At 32.4% G+C, this 22,584-nt stretch overlaps 1 protein-coding gene across 1 annotated transcript; it reads left to right on the forward strand.

Annotated features, from left to right (window-relative positions):
* Positions 1-4,843: 4,843 nt before the first annotated feature.
* Positions 4,844-15,722, forward strand: LOC134687272 (carboxypeptidase B-like). Its single transcript, XM_063547427.1, has 9 exons — positions 4,844-5,002; positions 6,360-6,669; positions 7,345-7,446; positions 8,971-9,075; positions 9,505-9,615; positions 10,706-10,790; positions 12,223-12,425; positions 14,498-14,582; positions 15,513-15,722. Exons 1-9 carry the CDS (start codon positions 4,932-4,934, stop codon positions 15,695-15,697), a joined length of 1,257 nt encoding a protein of 418 aa, XP_063403497.1. The 5' UTR covers positions 4,844-4,931; the 3' UTR covers positions 15,698-15,722.
* The last annotated feature ends 6,862 nt before the right edge of the window (positions 15,723-22,584 follow it).

Genomic DNA, 22,584 nt, shown 5'->3' on the forward strand with positions numbered 1-22,584 from the left:
ATTGTTTTTGTTCCGTATGAAATGCGTACGAGTCATCGTGAATTTTTCTTGTTTTGTGTTTTTAAATACTAGTAGATTTAATTACCATGAATATAGGTACATTTTGTACACTATTATTGTCTTATATAATCATAAGGAACAATCACGAACACAATAAATCTGAAACTCACGTTTCTTAACAAACAGGGTTTTGCTCATTGTTGAAGGCCGTACGGTGACCTATAGTTGTCAATTTCTGTGTAGTTTTTGCACTTGTGGAGAGTTGTTTCATTGCCAATCATACCACATCTTCTTTTGTATAGATACTTAGTACATTGATGTAAAAAAACGTAGCTTTACGTTTTTTACTTTTATTCTAGAATAAATAAATGTATAAGGACCAACACGAAAGCAATATTAGTTATTTTAAGGTTGTTACGACGGGTGCCAATATTAGTAATGCCATCTGCTTTCTGATATGGAGACCTTGAGATCCACGCTCATTCTTTGGTGGTGTAGGTGTTGATTAAGCTTTAATTTGTGGTGTTATGTTATGTAGACTGGTTATCTATTTGCCTTTAGGGGGTTCATGGTTTTGGGAGTTTTCCGTCAACTTGTAATTTAATTGTCCCATTGGTTTCTTCAAACTCTTTTAAATTACCCATTTAACCGCCCGTTCAAAGTGTGATTGTTTCCATGGCATTAATATATACGACGTTTGAACATAATTATGAAAACAGTGATAAGCTGGATTTTGCGGTTCATTGTTACCTTAATGTTTAGTACTGTGATTGTGGTAGGTTTAGAGCGGCGAAAACAGACGTGTTTTTTTAAATCCAGATCCATCAAATTTTACAAAAAAAGTTGCACAATTGTTAAGGTTATGTTCCAGCTCGTCTTCAGTTATTTGGGGAATTATTCCTGTTTTGTTGTTTGACCAAACTTGTAAACTTCGTGCTTTTCAACAGAAGAAAAAAATGTATCATCAACTCCTGCCCAGTCGAGTATAGTTTACAATCAAAATGAAGGAAGCTTAAATTCACACATATTGCATTTTGTAAATCTTCTATAATCGAATAGTTAACTCTCGTGTTTGATTTTGTATTCATGGTACTTTCATACGTTATAAAGCCAACTCATTAAATATTATATTTGTCTCAACTCAATACATAGATTTTAGATGAATAACTCCTTTAAATCCATTTTTTTGATATACGAGTTATTGTTTTGTTGATATGAATCTTGGAAATAGAAAAGGAAACAAACATGTCATCAATAACGACTTAAATATATATTAAATAGTATTCATTGATATTTTTAATTAGAAATAAATGTAATTCCGTAGTTTCACGTAGTTAACTAGTCTCTGATTAGCAACATGATTTTATAATACTTTGATAAACATACATGTATACTCAGATAATATAATCTCATCTGTATTTTAGTTTATAATGATTTCAATTGCTCAAAAAGACAAATAGGATTGACACAAGTCTAACTAACGTATGAAATCTTTTCCTGTACATTATTTACAGAATGTAACAGTTATAATTATACAGAGCATGCACATTTAAGTATATACTAACCTTAAAGGTATTAATAAAATGAGGCTTTTTTTAAGACAGTCTGAACAAAAACGAACACAATTTAAAAATTAATAATAATTATATTAAATAGTTGATTTTTTAAAACTAAAAATGGTATATACATTTACTCGACCCTGATTACATTCCAATCTTCTTACCTACACTCTAGCGGCGTCTCCGAAATTCTAGTCTCTACCTTTCTCTCTATCCCTCTCTCTCCAATTTCTCTTTCATCACTCTTACGCTTTTCCTATCTCTCGCTCTATCTCTGCCTTAGTCTCTCTTTCTGTCTCAATTTCCTTGTCTCTCACTTACACACACCCTTCTCTCACACAACTCTCTCACTCCTCTCTTCTTTCCTTCATCTCCTCTCCTCTTTCTCTTCTCTCTCTTACTTTCTCTCTCTTACTTTCTCACATCCTCCTCTCTCTCACTCTCACCTGTCTCTCAGTCCCTACTTCCTCTCCCTACCTACTCTCTCTTACTATCTCTCACCTCCTCTCTCTCTCTCACACTCTCCTCTTTCTCACACCCTCCTCTCTCTCTTCCTTTCCTCTCTCTCACATCCTCATCTCTCTTCCACCTCTCCTCTCTCTCACACCCTCCATTCTCTCCTCTCTATCATATCCCCCTCTCACATCCTCCTCCCTCTCACATCCTCCTCTCTCTCATATCCTCTTCTCTCTCACTAACCATCCTACTCTACATACAGAGAGAGCGAGAGAGTGATAGCGAGCCAGAGAGTGAGGGCGAGAGAGTGAGGGAGAGAGAGTGAGAGCGAGCGAGAGAGTGAGAGCGAGCGAGTGAGAGCGAGAGTGAGAGTGAGAGCGAGAGTGAGAGCGAGAGTGAGAGCGAGAGTGAGAGCGAGAGTGAGAGCGAGAGTGAGAGCGAGAGCGAGAGTGAGAGCGAGAGAGTGGGAGCGAGAGTGAGGGTGAAAGAGAGAGTGAGCGAGCGAGAGAGAGAGATAATGGAAGAAAGAGAGAAAGAAGAAAGAATATGTAGTGACAGTAAGTATATTAGAGAGGAGACAGTAGTTGTGTCAAACAAAGATAGAAGACAAGAGAATGAAGAGAACGAGAAATGATAATCTCGTACTCTAGCATTCCAAATTTATTTTTGTAAGCTTATTGGAGCCCACAAAAATAACTACCACAGAGTGAAGTCATGGCTGAAGCAGTATTGGGTTCTACTTCGTCAGGATTATGCAATATTGCATTCCTTCGGAGAGGACACCACTGCCCACTTATACCAAAAACTTGGAAAGCTTGGCACTATAACCTTCAATAATTTTCATTAGGTTAGAGTACATCATGAATAGAAGTTAAAAGATTTTATCTCGACAGATACAATGTACGATGTGGTATTTTTAATTTGTATTTCTTGCAATTTAACTTTTATGAAGAAATGTGTTAGTATTTTGCTATCATTTTCATTTTAATTATTGCTATTTTATTGAACTTTTTATTTTAAAAAAAATAAAAATGTGAAAATTCTTGAGTAATTAATTTTTTTAGAAATGAGCAGATTAAAGGGTAGTAACTTCTATTGATTAATATTGTAGAACAAATAAAAATGACAAATTAAACTGTTAACCATTCTAGTCACGTGTAGTCAGTGAAGCGTCAACACACACAAACATTTATTTAACATGTATATAAAGACAATCTTAATTACGTCTAACTGTGTTTTTATGATTAATTTGTTTTAATATCTTTAAGAGGAAGAGTTGCCGTTGAATGTGAAGGTTTCGTGTTTTCTATCATTGATAGATTGATTCATTGATTAGTGTTTAACGCCACTATGGGCATTCTTGTTATATTTCGTGACGGTCAGTGTTTATTGGTGGGGGAAGTCGGGTGTGTTTTCTATTTTATAACAATTATTTATTATTAATGTTTTACAAAACATATCATTACAGATGATATATAAATTGCATAGAAAAACGACGTTCTAATAAGTATGAAATCAAACAAACGAAAATCATATTTTTTATTTGCTGATATCAGCGCATAGGATGAGCAATATAATGCTTATTTGCCAATTGTATATGAAAATAATATAACAATGGATTATAACCGCAGTATAGCATTCTATATTTTTACGGAAGTATCATATCCGTAGCCAGGAGTTTCGGATGACCCCCCCCCCCCCCCCTTTGCCCCCTTTGAAAACAAATAAGCACTCTTTTCGAAGTGTGACTATTAAAGTCGAGTTTGTGAGTCCAAATATCCCCCCCCCCTCTTGGAAAATCCTGGCTGAAATATTTCCCCTTTTCAATCTCAATTTTACATATAGTGCTATTCTGAAGTTTGCATGGTAGATTCCTTAGATCTTGTGTTTAACTATTTTTTGTTTATTTTTTTCTATGACGAGGGCCTCAAGGAAGAGTAGTTATTTGCTTGTGTAGCCCTCTTAGAATATTTTTTTTTAATTACTGCTGCAAATTTGAAAGCTTTTTTTGAATGAAATTGACTTCACAGAGTTGTTATTTATATTTACTATCTTTCTTTGCTTAGATCTAATTTTTTTTGCAAACCCCTTGTCCGCTGCTATAGTGTCCCAAATGATAACACTTTATGTTAAAATGTATAATATGTATTTCCCGCGGATTTTTCTTTATGGAATACTCGAATGATTATTTATATGAAATTGTTTTTAATAGAGTTTATAAATGGACATCTGATATAAGGAAAAATATACTTTGACAGCAGTAATATATGCAGTTTAGATACAAATTGAATATGCAATAGGTAATTTGAATCTAATTAACTCTTTCGTGTTTGACACGATACCTATACATCGAAAGTCAGTGTCGAGCTTTTAACATTACGGCTTCTCAGAACACAGGAAAGAGACATAAAAAGACTGAAAACTGAGAGTAAAACAAGTTATTTGGACTTCTTCAGGACTGATATGGATAAAACCACATTCGTTTAGTTAACATATCCAAATTGAATGGTTGTAATAATTTGAAGTAATTCTAGTAATTTAAATCAATGAGATAGCATTTCTACTGTCATCTTGTGACCAATCACACGTGGTCACACGAGGTCACAAGTTAAACAAAAAAGGTCTCCGAAGGTTTACTTTAAACTTCCTTTTTGGTTGTGAATTTTATATCTGAATAAATTTATTTTACTTTTACACTTGTGTACCTAGGTGTTTTTAAATACTTTTATAACCATTCGATGATATCCGTGACTTTACAAATCATATCAAATTACGTTTTCGGACTTTTCCCAACGTCCTTTTGATTATCTTCCTTGTCAAATATTTGATATTGAATAAGATTACACAACAAAAGTTAATAAATAATTATTTATGATCAGTTATTGTGATATATTTCAATAGCTGAAACGCCTCACAATGAGGCTATTAATAATTTATATGTGCATAGCTGTTTGGACGCTAGCTGACGCCAAGATATCGTATCATGGGTAAGTCTTACAGACTCTTACACACAGAGACAGCGCTAGTGTTCTCTACACCACTGGTTGATTTTCGTTTTAACCGTACGTCCAGTGGCAAATATGTCATGCAGAGTCAAGAAGAAAAACATAAAAAAAAACAATATGAAATCAAGATTGGTTGAGTCGATCAGGATGTAATATAAAACTATATGAAATTATTAGGTAGTTCAGTGGCTGATCCAGGGAGAGGAAAAAAAGGGTGGTTCGGGGTTAAACACCCGCTTTTTTGGACGATCAATGCATTTGAATGGGAGCATATAGTTGGAACCCCCCCCCCTTTTTTTAAATTGCTTGATCCGCTCCTGTAGCTACTTATCTCGTCTTGTATTAATGTGTGCAGTGTTTTGAACATGGTAAGACAATGTTAGGGCTGAATAATTACACCAAGGCATTACCTGCGTGTATTTAACTTTTCGTTTCATTCTCACAATGTATACAAAATTCAATAAATACTTTTAAAAAGTTTTTAATATGTGGGAAAGAGCAAATGCAAATGTATATATATATAGGAATCATGAAAATATATCAAACAAAAGAATGTGTCCCCAGTACATGCATGGATCCGCACTATCATTTTGTTCAGTTGACCGTGAAAATGGGCTAAAATCTCTAATTTGGCTTCTAAAATTAGAAAGCTCATATGATAGGGAACATGTTTACTAAGTTTCAAGTTTATTGGACTTCAACTTCATTAAAAAATACCTCGACCTAAAAATTTAACCTGAAGCGGGACACACGATCAGACAAACGAACGAACGAACGGATGAACGGACGAACAAAAAAACGGGTGGACGGACGAACAGACCAGAACATTATGCTGATAAATGGGGCATAAAATAATCATGAGACTATAAAAGTAGAGTTTCTCGAAATTCTTCCCAACGTGTTTGTTTTTATACTTAAAGTTATATTTTATTTTCCGCTTTAATTGATAATTGTCTATGGTCTTTTGAAATGCTAAAGCTTGGAAAGATGCAAGTTGCATAATAATATATCAATGCTAGTATGTTCAAATCCAGTTCTACACGTTCTGATTTGACACAAAATATTGTTATAAGAAGAGTTGCTGTGGATTCATTTATTTACATGGGTACATGTATCAATGTTCAGGCCGATTGAGAAAATAATGCTTTTCGTGGATATTTATAAGTTTCGTGGTTTTACAAAAATCTGAATAAAATACCATAGAACATTGGTATTTCGTTGAACATTTGAATTTTAAATTAATTTTTACCCACCAAATCTACGAAAATTGATATTCCACGAATAATAATGAATCGCCAGTTTTTGTTTTAACGGTAAAAATATTTAACTACGATTTCAGGTTTCAAATGTACGATGTGGTACCAAAGACAAGCTTACAGCTGCGTGTTTTACAAGAAATGTATAAAGAATCCAAACATGACGAAATAGATTTTTGGGTGCCACCAAGGGGAGTTAATATTCCTGTTCATATTTCCTTGCCGCCAAAAAGTAAATTCATAGGAACTTTTCGATTGGTAGGAATGGAAACTCGATTAGTTATGGACAATGTACAACATTATATTGACCAGCAAAATCAAGTTGACCTCAAATTTACTCCAAAAGGGAAAGCTGCCCTATTCAACTACGGGGAATACCATAATCTCGCTGATGTAAGTGTGTTATAAAAGGCAGTGTACTTGTTAAATGTTATTGGTTAATTATTCTTTTATTTGATTTACATATTAAGTCAAATACATACTTGTATACGAACTAATGAGATGTTATATGAGTATAAATGAGACAATTATCTTCCAGAGTTCTAATGAAGTGGATGAAAGCAATAAATTGCAATCGAATGGCCTTTACCAATGATAAAATCCCATGCCATAGTGTTAACGACTGTGTCGAGTTAAAATACGTTCCGATGGTTATATAATGATGAAACAGACTTAAGACGGGACATATTACTACAGAGAGATAACTCTACAAAAAACTAAGTAACAACACATCTCATTATGCTCTTAAAATAAAAATAAAGTATAAAAATTAAACATATGAAAGTAGTTTGAAATACATGTACCACTTACAGGAAAAGGATCAATATCAAAATGTGTGTGGTATACATTGTAAGTATCCACAAGAGACAAATGAAATATAATTTATCAACCTGTTTTGCCTTTTATTAACTATCAAGTAAAGCCTTCTAGAAGATTATAAACATGGTTGTTATCTGAATAAAAAAAGATTTAGGGTTCACTGTAAATGAGACGGCAACCAAGTAAAAAGGTCAATCAAAAATAGATGTTTAATATAGATTTTGTCTCATTTGTATTTGCATGTTGTAGATAAACGATTGGATAACAAATATAACCACAGTCTACTCCAACATCACTAAAGCGGTAGAAGTCGGTAAATCATTTGAAGGCCGGACTATCCGCCTAATCAAGGTATATACATGTATACTGTTATTACCAGTAATCTTATTGGAGGTCAATAAACTGATAGTTGTTACATCTATAGCTTTGTTTATTTAAGATACTGTCACGTAAATGATTAGAAGTAGATAATTGTAGTATTAACCTACATATATTATTCTTATTATGTTTGAATGTTCTTTTTAAGTAGGTCAATGTGTCTAACAATAATGAAAAGAAAAGGATTGCTTTTATTTTGGTTTATTTCAATGAAATGACTTTAAAAAAACATTGAAATAAAAATGGAAATGGGGTATGTGTCAAAAAAAACAAAGAGTAGAAAACAGGTCAAGGCCACCAATCATGGGTCATAATACATCGAGAAAATCCCGCAACCGGATGCGTCCTTCATTCAAAGTTAACCATCTGCTGAAAAAAAATGAACAACGCTAAAATTTTGGTTTATTTGGGATCATAGTTTGGAAAGATTCGACCGTTTGTTATTGAGAAGTATGGAATTGTTCTCTGTGTGGCATCTTTCAATAGCATGTCAGAGCTGTCTAAAGAAATCCATTAAGTCACGCCAACACGGTTAACCAACCAAAAAATGGTGCTACTACATGCTTTTTTTTTAATATACGCCATATAAAAACAAGAAGAAATGGTACATGTATGGTTGCCAATGAAACAAATCTCCTCCAGGGACCACATGACATAGAAATTTAACATTTTGTAGGTCACTGTATATGCAATAACAATAAGAAAATTCATTCCGCATAGTTAAGCTTCATGTATAAAATGCCCCGATATAACACAATTAAATGTACAACGATGTAACGATAAAATAACATCAGACATGTATTTATATAAAGTATTCTTATTCTTCTTATATAGTTTATGTACAAAACAACGCTAAAAAACACACAAATATTATGCTATTATACCGCAACATACGACAACCACTTAACATCACGCTCCTGACTAGTTCGAGGTTCATGTATCAGTAAAAGGAACTATTTTTGCTCCCCCCCTCCATCCCTTTACCCTCGTACAGTGATGTAACAGTAAAACATAAGAAAAAAGTATAACCATGAAGTTATTTGAAATGGATTGCACTCAGTCATCACATCGATACAAAGCACACAAAAAACTAAACTGACGAAAACACAAAAAAACACAAAGTACAGATCTATAAATCCTCTCAATAGCTGAAAGTTAGTTTTAATAAAGCAAAAAACATGTATTTTTTCATCGGTATTTGAAATACAATACCCAAGTTATAGAAACTTGTAAGTCGTTTTGCATTCTGTTCAAAACCCTAGTTTAAGGTCAGAACTCAGGTATTGTGTATATATTCTAAGGAAAAATAATTTAAAATTAATGTTACATAGTCCGTTTAGTTGGTTTTTTTTAAAGAAATTGAATTCAGTTACTATAATAAAAGTATGCATTGTCTTAGTTTATTTTTTTTGTAAGTGGGGAAAAAAATAAGTAATTTTGTAAAAACCAATACATGTATTAAGCACTTTACATTATTGCTTAATGTGTTACATACAGATTGATACAGGGAAAGTGAAACAAAAGGATGGCTTCTTCATGGAGGGCGGAATCCATGCCAGGGAATGGATATCACCGGCTACCGTTATCTACATGACCGGTCAGGTAATAAGATATAACTTACAGTATGAGGTTAGGGGACGACCATTTGGTTTTATGATAAGGGGAAAGGGGGAGGATGACTTTGAAAAGTATAAATTGGCCTGATTAGAACTGAATATAAATGACTTTGCAACGAGACCGGAGACTAATGAATATTCTGCAACATTGAATGCAGAAATGAATTGTGTACAAATGTATCAATACATTTATTTTCGGTGAATTTTATAAAGTAATATAATAGAATAATTTGAAACAAAACATGAATTATTACTTTTCTTCAAATTTTAAATTAGCAAACTGGATTGTAATATGTACACTAATCGTGACTACGTTGGTTGAACAAGAAGTCAAATAAGGCGTGGAGAAAGATGTCATAATAAGGACAATTTTTAAAGTTGCAAGCTTTATAAACAATATAATCCTCAATTTTAGATGTTAGACCGATATGGAATAGACGCCAAGATAACAGACATTGTTGATTCCTACACGTGGTACATATTACCAGTGTTTAATGTGGATGGTTACGAGTATACATGGACAACGGTAATTCATATGCTTGTTAAATACAATGCATTTAAGATTTTTGTTAAAGCAGACACACGTTGTTTGGGGTGTGTTTTTTTTCTTTTTTGCTTTACGATTTGTTTAACACACTCGTATTTTACTGGATATAGATATAATAAGGTGTTGTATGAGTGACAATGAGACAACTCACCATCAAGTCACGTGCAAATTTGTAATAGCCCTAGTTAACCATTACATGTTGAAGTACGGCCTTCAATACGGAGCTTGATTTACTCCGAACAGCAAGCTATACAGATACCAAAATGACTAGTGTAAACCATTTACATTTTATTGTAAAGCTGGAAAATCAACGGTCTGATCTATATTAAAATCGTTCACTTATAAACCTCATCAACAAACGACCACCACTGAAAAACAGGTCTCTGACTATGTTTTTTTCTTTAAAAGTTGCAATTATTTTCTTATAGGATTCAATATATATATATATAAGTGTTCCCAGTTTTTACGTGCGAATCTCAAACTTTAAATTTCCCATCATGCACTACAAATAAGACATCTATAAAAATGCACAGTGCTACTACCAACGAGATTAACCCTTTAATGTACTCGAGCAATGAAACAAAGGATGCTTTGGTGATAATAATTTAATTAACTATAGAGCCAAAGTGTGTACAGTACTTTAAGAAGCTACATGTAGTCAACTCAAGTGTTTTTTTTAAAGTAGGGCAGGCTATTCTTTCGATTTTAATATATCATATAGTAATAGCAATTTTCCTTAGCATTGATAACTATTTTGAACAACTTGTCAGAATCATAGAAAATCAAACTTATAATGCATATCATATTTCTTATTTCGTAAAAATGAACAACATTCTACACAATCCCTTCCAAGACGAAATTGAAAATTTGCATGAAAATTAGAAATATACAATATCAAACTTATAATGCAAATCTTAGTTTTTTGTGGTTTCTTTTTTTTTTTGTAAGAATAAACAACACTCTGCGCTATCCCTTCTCACACTATATAGAAAATTAGAAACATAAAAGATCAAAAACTGTACAATAATAAACAATGAAATTAAACAGAATTCGTATTTAATTTTGACAGAATAGAAACTGGAGGAAGACTCGATCTAAACATGGTGCATGTTATGGTGTTGATCCTAACCGGAACTGGGATTATGAATGGTGTAGTAAGTATACAAAACAACAAATGAAACGATACACAATTTTGAACTCCAATTTATCATAAAATATAATAATTCATTTAGGAAAATTCCAATGATAAGCATTCATTTACAAAGCAAACGCATTCGACTAAAAGAATCTGACCAAATTGGAAAGTTAGAAAATACCGAGTTATTGAACACAGGGGTCAAATTTATTTTGCGGAAATGAGGACGAAAGGTCTGCACTTAATTAAGGATATTCGCTTGTGATGTGAAATTTTTGTCAGATTTTAGGAAACCTCTGGTTTTATGCATATGAATGACTTCAAAAATATTGCCAATTGATCCAATTTGTTTGTTTATAAATCTTTTATATGTTTAATTATAAGCCATGTGTAAAAGTCTCGTAAAATCTTTGTATTCTTTAATAGTTTTTGAGAACTTCAATTTGTCAATGATAAAGCTATGAAAAATCAAGAGAGAAATTTTAATATTTTCCTGCCGAAATTTTAATGGCTAATATCTCAAAAACAAGCATATTAACTTATATATTCATTTGCTTTTTTTGTTTCTTTATTAAATCCCTTTCAATATATACTGGTGTTATGAATAGCCTGTTATTTTAAAACTGAGTAGCGAACTTCCTTAAGCTCAATGAAGACTTTTTCCCGTTCCCAAAAAGCTTTCTTCTAATTTGAGATTTTAAATGATTTTCATTTTTTTCTTTCTTAAATCTTATCAATCAATTGTTAGATTAAAGCCTGTTTCATGTCGCCACGTAATCCTATTAGGAAACGAAATCTAATAGTAAATAGTTTTTTTTTTGGGTATATCTCAGATCAAAATAAGGATCAAACTTTCACAAATAACCTTTCATATAGTAATGAAGCAAAACTGGGTCACAAATGTATGGATTCAGAAAAGATGAAAATGTTTTTTTGTATAGGGATCAAGACTTTAGAGTGAAAGCTTTAGATTTTTGTGTCGTTATGCACAAACTGGTCTTCGAAATTATAAACATGCATTAGTTTGTTTTGCCGTTACTGCCATATGAACAAACTGAAATTATGATTATTCATTTATGTTCCAACCAGCTTGAAGGGGATTTGAAATTGTGTCTTTAAAATCTGATGGATATTTGTGTCATTGGCAATTTATATAAAATAATTGAGGCCTTTACATAACGGATCTATTTACTTACTGGTTCATTAAACTTCCATTTTTTTTTTTTATCAAAACTAGAACTAAAAATCCAAACGAAAGTCCCCAATCAAATGGCAAAATCAAAAGTTCAAACACATCAAATTAAACGATTAGATAACAACTGTCACATTCCTGACCTAGTACATGCAGTTTCTTATGTAGAAAAGGGTGGATTAAACCTGGTTTCATAGCTAGCTAAACCTCTCACTTGTATAACAGTTGCATCGAATTCATTAAATTTGCACTATTTTAGAGGAAGGAGCAAGTAAAGAACCATGTTCTGATACATACTGTGGTCCATCAGCATTCTCAGAGGTAGAGGTCAAGGCTGTGGCAGATTTTATCAGTGCGCAGAAGGGTACCATTAAAGCTTTCATCGATTTCCATAGTTTTTCCCAACTCTGGATGACTCCATGGGGGTGGACAAAGAAACTACCAACAGATTACGAGGATCAGGTAATATACATGTATATGAAATTTTCACAGAGTTCTCCTTAAACGAGCCTCCCCGTGGGTTTTTGATTATGTTATTACTTATAGCCGTTTTAATATAGCCACTGGGATTATTTGATTATGTTTCTCAAGATTATATAATTTCCTGATAATCAAGGACTGTATTGAATATTTAATTATCTTGTTTGAAGAAATAATTAACGATTATGCGATAAAAGAGGGACGAAAGATACCAAAGGGACAGTCAAACTCGTAAATCTAAAACAAACTGACAACGCCATGGCTAAAAATGAAAAAGACAAACAGAAAAACAATAGTACACATGACACAACATAGAAAACTAAAGAATAAACAACACGGACACGATAATATATATTTGCCTTGTAGATTTCGATAAGAGTAGGCTAATGCCGCTACAAAGCAGCACTCGCACCCCCAAAGTGGAAAGGGATTAATATAAGTTGCAAAACGTGTTTCCCAATCCACTATAAATAGATGTGTTTAAATAAAAAATATATATATATATATATTTGCAAAATAATTTATGATTATAAAATTTCTTGGACACCCCCATGATGAGCCCCTAAATTGATCAACCTTGGAAAACCAACAACTATAAATTACGTTAAAAAATCTTACTTTCATTGATGTTCCAACCCATATATATATATATATATAACTCGTCTAAACATCAACCAACAATGTTAGATCTGTAAATTTGCTTTCGCAATTTTTTTTTTCTTTCCTCGCCGGGATTCGAACCCATGCTACTGTGATATCGTGACACCAAATCGCCTGCACTGCAGCCGTCCCGCTAGACCACACGACTATACTATATATAGAATATTCTCAACTTAATTTTACCCTTAAAATTACAACTGGTCTCAAACTCAAACTCAAACGTAATCAAACCTCATCCATCACATTACCTAACCCCGACCAGAAATGAAACCTTAACCTACAAGGAACTCTAATGTTCAAGACGACTAAAATGTCATTCGATTATCTCTTTATTGTAGTTCTAATGTATTGTGTTTGATGACCCGAACAGCTTATGGTGGACTTTATTGATTTCTTTTGGACAAACACTCACCGTGATTCAATTATTCATTACAAGATCTTTAATTTTAATGATCAATTTAAATTTCCTATTAAAATCTCAAGGAAAGTTGATAAATGGAATGAATAGCGAGACAATCGCAAAATGAGATGAAATTTTACAATAACGGTATACTTTGTAGGTGTAATACCACCATTGATTTTCCCCTATTAGTCTTTGTTAAATTTGCACTTTTCAAAAAATTATGCAGAATTTATCTTTGTTTCAAATTAAGAAATACTTGGCATGAGTGAAGTTTTATCCTGTCCAGTTCTATCGAAAAAGTTTCACATAGCATTTCATTGCATATAAGAAAATAACCATCATTGGAAGGTAACCAATCAAATTTCTCCCCTTATTCTATCTGTGTACAAGGTTTAGTCACCATGTAACCTCAAGATTACAAAATTTTCTATAGAAATCACAAATAAAAAATAATGGTGTTTTGAAATACCCAAGACATATGTTTATGACACATAAATAGTATTACTGCAATAAAATGTAGGATTGATTACCTACAACGGTCAAATTCAAGGGAATATTTTTTTAGACCTACTTTCGTATGCAACCGGATGTGACGTACCATGATTTGGTGGTATTATACCTGTAGATGAGATGATTAACAGTTTATCTACCTTCATATCCACGATTCAAAATGTTTAATCACAGTGAAAATACTGTTGAAGGCTTTCTAATTAAGTTGCATTTCTAATCTTTCCTGGTAATATCCGCAAGTGTTCAACTATCAATAAAAGTTAGTAAATAAATCACCACTACTGAAACAAGTTCGACGATTGTTTTCTTCTTTAATTTTTAGGCTAACTTTCATGTTTAATTATCTTACATTGTTACTATTCTTACGTGTTAAATTGGTATTAAGAAACTGCCTGTTTCTTTAATATAATTACCAGATCGTGGATCATCATAAGTTGACGTTACAAATTGTACTGACCATAAAGGTGTTTTACATTTTCAGAATGCAGGAGCTAAGGCTGCGTGCGATGCATTACAAGTGGACTATGGAACAAAATATGAACATGGTAGCATAGCTAATATTATTTGTAAGTATTATTGTATTGAATGGATTGGTGTATTTAGTGTTTCCCGTCTAGTGTCATATGTGTAATGCTACTAGTTGCAAGCTTCCACTGCATTTTGAGCCAGACTCACGGATACAATAGTTAAAATATCAGAGTATCGTTTTTGAATTTACAATAAAGTTGGGAATGGAAATGGAGAATGTGTCAAAGAGCAGAAAACAACCAATGCCACTAATGGGTCTTCAACACACCGAGAAAATCCCACACACGGATTCAAGCTTCTGCTGTCCCCTACACAATAAAATGTTTACTAGAAAACTAAAGCTTGAGACAATGTCATGGCCAAAAAACAAAAACGACGAAAAGATAAACAAGAATGTGAAACATTTTCATAAAAAAAAACTGAGCAACACTACTGTAGCTCGTCCAAAACCTCAGAAAGATCGCAGGTTCTCCGGTAGTGTTAGCTGGTAACACATAAAAGCCACTAATATGATTAGCACCGGTCAAGTTTGTATAAAAAAAAATCTTTGTCTTTTCTGTTGTTTGTTCCATTGCTTTTTTCTACTATAATCTTAGCTGATCAGGAAGGTCATACATTAATACACAATTAATATTTATAGAAATGAGAAAAAGTAAACAAAATTTCGAGAAGACTTTTAAAATGAGAGCAACAAGATAAATGTATCTTACATTTGCAGTTTAGGATCCATGTTTATAACAAAATTCAGTCAAAACTGACTAGACTCTAGCCGTTGTAAATGGTTGTAGAAGATTTAAAAACAAAACATAAGGATCAAACATTCCAGAAATCTCGAAGATAAATAATTTATTCGTACTCATGCTTTTTGGTTGGGTTGTTTTCTTTTTGACACATTTATCGGTCTTTGGTTCACGTATTGCTTTTCTTTTCTTTTCTTTTTTAATTAGAAACTTGTTTTATATTTGCAGATGTTGCAAGTGGAAGTAGTGCCGACTGGACATATGGAGCTGAAAAGGTCAAATATTCATACGGTGTAGAGCTTCGAGATAAAGGACAATATGGCTTCTTACTTCCCGCGAAAGAGATCATCCCTTCTGGGAAAGAAACATTAGAGGCATTGAAGGCTCTGTGTACATATGTATACCATCACTAAATTAAAAGCAGCTGAAATAGTTGAAATGTAGTAATAAATGAAATAAATATAATTTTGTTGTTTTCAATTTTATGTTCGAAAAAAAATATCAAAAGACAAATTGAACCGTTTTTTACATACAAATCACAAAGAGAGGACACGTGTAGTATTTTAACGTTTTCCCAAAGCTCGTAGTTATATACATACGAAAAGAAGTTGGTCTTTTATCTGATTGGCTTATATCAAGAGGAGGAAATCAATATTATATTTACCAGCCATTGCCTGCTTATTTATGCATATTTGACGACTATGAAAAGCGGTTCTGGTAGATTTTTGTCTCATGTCCAATCATTCAAAATTTTATATACATTTTTTACGGTAAGTGAACAGGTGTATAGTCCATCATGGTAATTTTTGTGCCCACAACTAAAGTTGGGGGGGGGGTAATTGTTTACCCCTGTCCGTCTGTCCCTCCTTCTTATTGGTTCATAGTTTACGTATTCCGGATAACTCCCCTTACAGTTAGAATCCTAGGATGTTTTTACCTCGCTGTCTGTTTATACATTATATATATTGAATAGTTTAACTTGGGTAATTTTTTGGGGTATTTACTTGCATATTAAAGAGGACTTCAAACAAATTCTGAAACCCTATGGGATTTTGCAAATAAACAAAGGTTTTTTTCTACACCAGGAGTAAATTACATATTAAGTTGTTTTTGGCAAAATCTTTCGGAATTTAAGGTCCTCATTAAGGCCTTAATGTTTGAATGTTTTGGAGTTTTTAGCTTTAATGTTTTGAGTGGTGCACCACTGATTGGTTTTCTAACAACAAAACGCGCGTCTGCCAAATTTTACAAAATTTACAAAATTTTAATACTGGTACATCTATGATGAGTTTAGTTTCAAGAAAATACTTCAGCCTAGCTAAGAAATCTGAGATTAAAATAGAATTATAATATGAATATTACGCATAAGGATCAAATCATTTCAAACATATAATCTCTTGGAAAGGTTAGTTATTACGTCATTGAATATTTATTGTGTTTACTTTAGTGATAATGTTGTCTGCTCTTTTGTCGGGTTGTTGTCTATTTGACATATTCAACATTTACATTCTCTATTTTATTCATCAATTTTATAAATCTTCTGATGCTTTCGTGATAAGCTCTTTTTTATATATATATTTGAATATTTCCTATTTTAAGAATTTCAAGCCATTGACGTTTTGTTTCTAAATGTACCATTTTTTTTTATTTGGGCGTATCACCATTCAATAATATGAGTACATTTACAATCTACATCAGACACCTTTCATTGAAAACATGGAAACAATTAATACTACAATGTGGTCATACCGATGACGATGATGGATGGCTGGCAAAATTAAATGCATATTTGTGACAAAAACTTCCTAATATTATTTGAAGATTGATCCTATATTCGCCTTTTTTAGAATCTGAAAAACCATGGGTAATTTCATTGTTCGTACACCAAAATGAAAATAACGTCACTTCATTAGTTGAATCTCCATTCTTTATGATATTTTTAACCAATCACGACATTTTGATGTACATTTTTGAAAATATCATCCAGGATGCATTGGATTCTGAAACGGCAAATTGTACTAGACCGACATTTGAATCGGATATTCAGAGTGCTAGGTAACAACATGGCAGTCTGTAGGAAGACTTGTCACCATGGCCGAACATATTCTTCTGACTCGAAGTGCATTGCCAAACAGATTTTGCTCCTATTCTTAAATAAGTGGAAAAGCAACATTTATAAATTCTAAAGTCTTTAATCTTATACGGAGTGGATTCGACCCCATTTAATTTACCTTCTGCACTTGAAACGAGTTGTAAATTTGTAAATTGTTTGTTCAAAGAAAAGACGATGCTGGTGGGGGTAATCCGGGGTTGTTTGGGTTTTTTTGTTGTTTTTTTTTGTGTTTTTTTTTGGGGGGGGGGGACTTCTATAGATATTCATTTTTTTCTTATCGTCATTTATTTTGTATTTTATTATCTATTCTTACTTTTGATCCATGTTTTCTCTCCTGTAATTTTTGTTATGCCCTTTATTCGGCACTTGCTGTGTATTATTTTGTAAATTGGTAAACTGGAACTAGACATTAACAAGCTGCGTGACGTATACATTTGGGTGGATTCCGAATATAATTTATACCTGTGAATTCGTTTCTAAGTATCCAGATAATAACACAGTAATTTATGCTAAGAATAAAATGTTAGCTTTGAAGTTACAGGAAATATTTAGCATGCTTTAGTCCTTTTGTTTTTCTCCTACATTTGTACATGTATATTGTTTCTTTGCCATTACACTGTTTAAGGGATCGTTGTTATTGTTTTAGTAGTGTTTCTTCCGGCTTCACTTTAAGAAAATATATTCTTAAATACACAAAGCTCTTAAGTCAGCATTTAGATATAGACATCATAATATCATAAAACAAAAGCCCGAAGATGGCTGCTGTACTGTAATATCATGCGGGTTTAATCTGTCGTATAAGATATATAAAACATTAATAATATAATACATATAATGGTTCTTTTATATACATTCACGTATATGTTGCTTTAGGTAAAACACTAAAACTGCTGTTGTAATAGAGAATTTAATAAGATGAGAAGCAAAAACTGTATAAAACAAGATTTATATTCTTTAAAGCATTGAAACCAGTACATTTGTCAAAAGCAAAGATTTCATCTCTATTATATAGTCATCTAGAGTGTAGAATGGATTCGCAACTAAAACCTTTCTGGATTTAAAACATCATAAAATATTGCCGAACAGATAATTCAAATAGGTCTTCCCGAATCTACTGGACGTACACGGAAATATTTGCCACTGGTCTTTACTCAAATAACGATTCCCTTTTAAATGCATTATTTAAAAAAGTGTGAGGTATATTGTTTTGTTTGTCTAGCATCTCAGATCTGTTAAAATACACTTAGAAAAAAACCATAAACATCTCCCTTTGATTAATACCTCTTGGAGAAGAAAACCCATATGATAGAAACAGAAAAGATAAAAATGTAGTGATCCATAACACCTCAATCATTTTTCTTCGTCTGCAAGCACTCTGCTGCAGCCTTGTTTTTTAATGCATAATCGAGACATCTTTAGTATCTTTAAACTACTGCAAGTTGTCAAAATGGCTTTTATAAAGAAGCAACCACTTAGCTTCAAAAAGGGGGTGGATATTATTTTTCTGAGTCACAATTTTTTTTGTGCGAATGTTTTTATTCATTTTTTTTTTCGATGCCAGCAATCATATATCTTTTTTTCAATATTTTAAACACTGAAATGTATGGGGAATCTCTGGATTAAGAATAAAAAAAATCATCTCTATGACCAGAATAATTTTTTTTTTATCAAATTGGGGATCAGAATATTTTTCAAGAAACAAATCTATCCCCCCTCTTTGAAGTCATATGGTCGTTTCCTAACTGCTAGAAAAGTTGTTATAAGTAGTTGTCGTTTGTTGGTGCATGTGGCCTTTAAGTTGCTCGTTTCTCGTTTTTTTATATAGAAAAGACCGTGGGTTTTCTCGTTTAAATGGTTTTACACTTGTCATGTTTGGTGCCCTTCATAGTTTACTGTTCGATGTGAGCCAAATTGCTCCGTGTTGAAGACCGTATTTTGGCCATAATGGTTTTTCTTTTACAAATTGTGACTTTGATGGAGAGTTGTCTCATTTGTACTTATAGAAACACATTCAAAACAGTGTGGTCCTGGCTCACTTCTTACTTATTATAGAATTTAAACTGTGGGGTCACCAAAGGTTCTTAACGCCTTTAATAATAAAATAATTCGAAAAATTATTCAGGAATAACCTTTATGTTTTTATTTATATTATTGATATAAATCAACACATTCGTGAACCTAATCTGTCACAGTCAATGGGATAATTTAGGTCGTCAAACAATGGCTAGGACCACAGTGTTTTGAATGTGTTTACCACATCGAACAGTAAACTATGAAGGGCACCAAACATGACAAGTGTAAAACCATTTTCTATATAAAAAAACGAGAAACGAGAACCACTTAAAGGCCACATGCACCAACAAACGACAACTACTTATAACAACTTTTCTAGCAGTTAGGAAACGACCATATGACTTCAAAGAGGGGGGATGGATTTGTTTCTTGAAAAATATTCTGATCCCCAATTTGATAAAAAAAAAATATTCTGGTCATAGAGATGATTTTTTTTTTATTCTTAATCCAGAGAATCCCCATACATTTCAGTGTTTAAATATTGAAAAAAAGATATTTGATTGCTGGCATCGAAAAAAAAAATGAATAAAAACATTCGCGCAAAAAAAATTGTGACTCAGAAAAATAATATCCACCCCCTTTTTGAAGCTAAGTGGTTGCTTCTTTATAAAAGCCATTTTGACAACTTGCAGTAGTTTAAAGATACTAAAGATGTCTCGATTATGCATTAAAAAACAAGGCTGCAGCAGAGTGCTTACAGACGAAGAAAAATGATTGAGGTGTTATGGATCACTACATTTTTATCTTTTCTGTTTCTATCATATGGGTTTTCTTCTCCAAGAGGTATTAAACAAAGGGAGATGTTTATGGTTTTTTCTAGGTGTATTTTAACAGATCTGAGATGCTAGACAAACAAAACAATATACCTCACACTTTTTTAAATAATGCATTTAAAAGGGAATCGTTATTTGAGTAAAGACCAGTGGCAAATATTTCCGTGTACGTCCAGTAGATTCGGGAAGACCTATTTTAATTATGTGTTCGGCAATGATGATGCTTTGAGTCTTGATAAGGGGTTGACTATCGACTGCATGTAAACAAAACATGATTTAAACAACATGTAAACATTGAGTTGTATCAATGGGAACGTAATTGTTTTTAGTTTGCGTGTGAGTTACACTAACACAACACCGAGTTTACTCAATAGATTAAATTTTTGTATGTTTGTAACATGCATGTCATTACTGCTTCGTAGCTAATGTCAATATAGTTCACTAAAAGGGTCCTTGCTAAAAAAGAATAGTATAGCCAAATGCAACATACGCATTCAGAGATTATTACAAAAAAATCTTAATATGTTCTGAATACTGCACTTTATTGCTTTTTTCTATCATAAAAACTTATTGATTCGTAAATAGTGCAAATTAGTTTATGAACATATAATTTCGCTTTTTTATCATATCAGTCTTTTTTTCTCTACTTCTGGATTCACAACATGTTAACGATTATTTTTAGATGAATTACAGTTATTATTTACTGTAACAAAAACGTAATTTCTTTTCTTTTCTATATATATTTCTAAGGGGCGTAGTGATTTAATACATGTCATAAGCAATACACCATGCTCTCCATTGTTTAGTTTGTCGAATATGTATTTGATTTCATATAATGTGTTTTAAATTGGAAATCAAAAGAGAAATGGTAAATGTGTTATTATGACAGTTATGAAACGACAAAAATAACTCAAAGAAAACTTGAGGGCACCACATAGTTCTTTAACAATAGACATGTGTCTCGGTCTTATATATATTATAGAATCAATTTGAAATACTTTTAATACTGAACTGAAAAATTATTCGATTAATCATACCAATGATATTCATAAATATACAGTATCCAACTTATTTTGTTTTTTATTTCTTCTGATTTCTTCGAGAGGATTGATTTACATTTTGTACTTCCTATGAAAAACGTACGTCTGTGTTGGAATATGTTTATAATGATGTTTTAATGTTATCCAGCCGATTTATTTCAGTTGCGAATGCGTTCTATATTTTATGATGTTTTATATCCAGAACGGTTTTAGATGCGAATGTACTCTATATTTTATGATGTTTTAAATCCAGAAAGGTTTTAGTTGCGAATCCATTCTACACTCTAGATGACTATATAATAGAGATGAAATCTTTGCTTTTGACAAATGTACTGGTTTCAATGCTTTAAAGAATATAAATCTTGTTTTATACAGTTTTTGCTTCTCATCTTATTGAATTCTCTATTACAACAGCAGTTTTAGTGTTTTACCTAAAGCAACATATACGTGAGTGATAAAAGAACCATTATATTATTAATGTTTTATATATCTTATACGACAAATTAAAACAGCATAATATTACTATACAGCATCCGCCTTCAGGCTTTTGTTTTATAATATTATGATGTCTATATCTAAATGCTGACATAAAAGCTTTGCGGATTTTAGCATATATTTTCTTAAAGTGCAGCCGAGAAGAAACACTATCAAAAGAATAACAATGATCCCTTAAATGGTGTAGAGGCAAAGAAACAATATAAGAGAAAAACAGAAGAATTAAAGCATGATACATATTTCCTTAATACTTAAGTTTCACTAAAGCTTACACTTTATACTTATCATAAATCACTGTGTTATTATCTGGATACTTAGAAACGAATTCACAGGTATGTTTGGCATCCACCTACATGTATACGTCACGCAGCTTGTTACGGCCTAGATCCAGTTTACAGTTTACAAAATAATGCAAGTGTCGAATAAAGGGCCAAACAAAAGTGTGAGAAGAGAAAGCATGGATCAAACATAAAGAATGGAAAATAAAATGCAAAATAAATGACGATAAGTAAAAATGTATATCTAAAAAAAAAAAAAAAAAAAAAAAAAAAGAAACAACAACCAACAACCCCGGATTACCCCCACCATGATCGTCTTTTCTTTGAACAAACAATAATTTACAAATTTGCAACTGTTTCAAGTGCAGAAGGTAATGGGGTCGAATCCAGTCCGGATAAGATTAAAAAAGACTTTAGAATTTATAAATGTTGCTTTTCCGCGTATTTAAGAATAAGAGAACAAACTGGTTGGCAATGCACTTCGAGTCAGAAGAATATGTTCGGCCATGGTGACAAGTCTTCCTACAG

This window comes from Mytilus trossulus, chromosome 10, assembly GCF_036588685.1.
Source record: "Mytilus trossulus isolate FHL-02 chromosome 10, PNRI_Mtr1.1.1.hap1, whole genome shotgun sequence".
Taxonomy (NCBI): Eukaryota; Metazoa; Mollusca; class Bivalvia; order Mytilida; family Mytilidae; genus Mytilus; species Mytilus trossulus.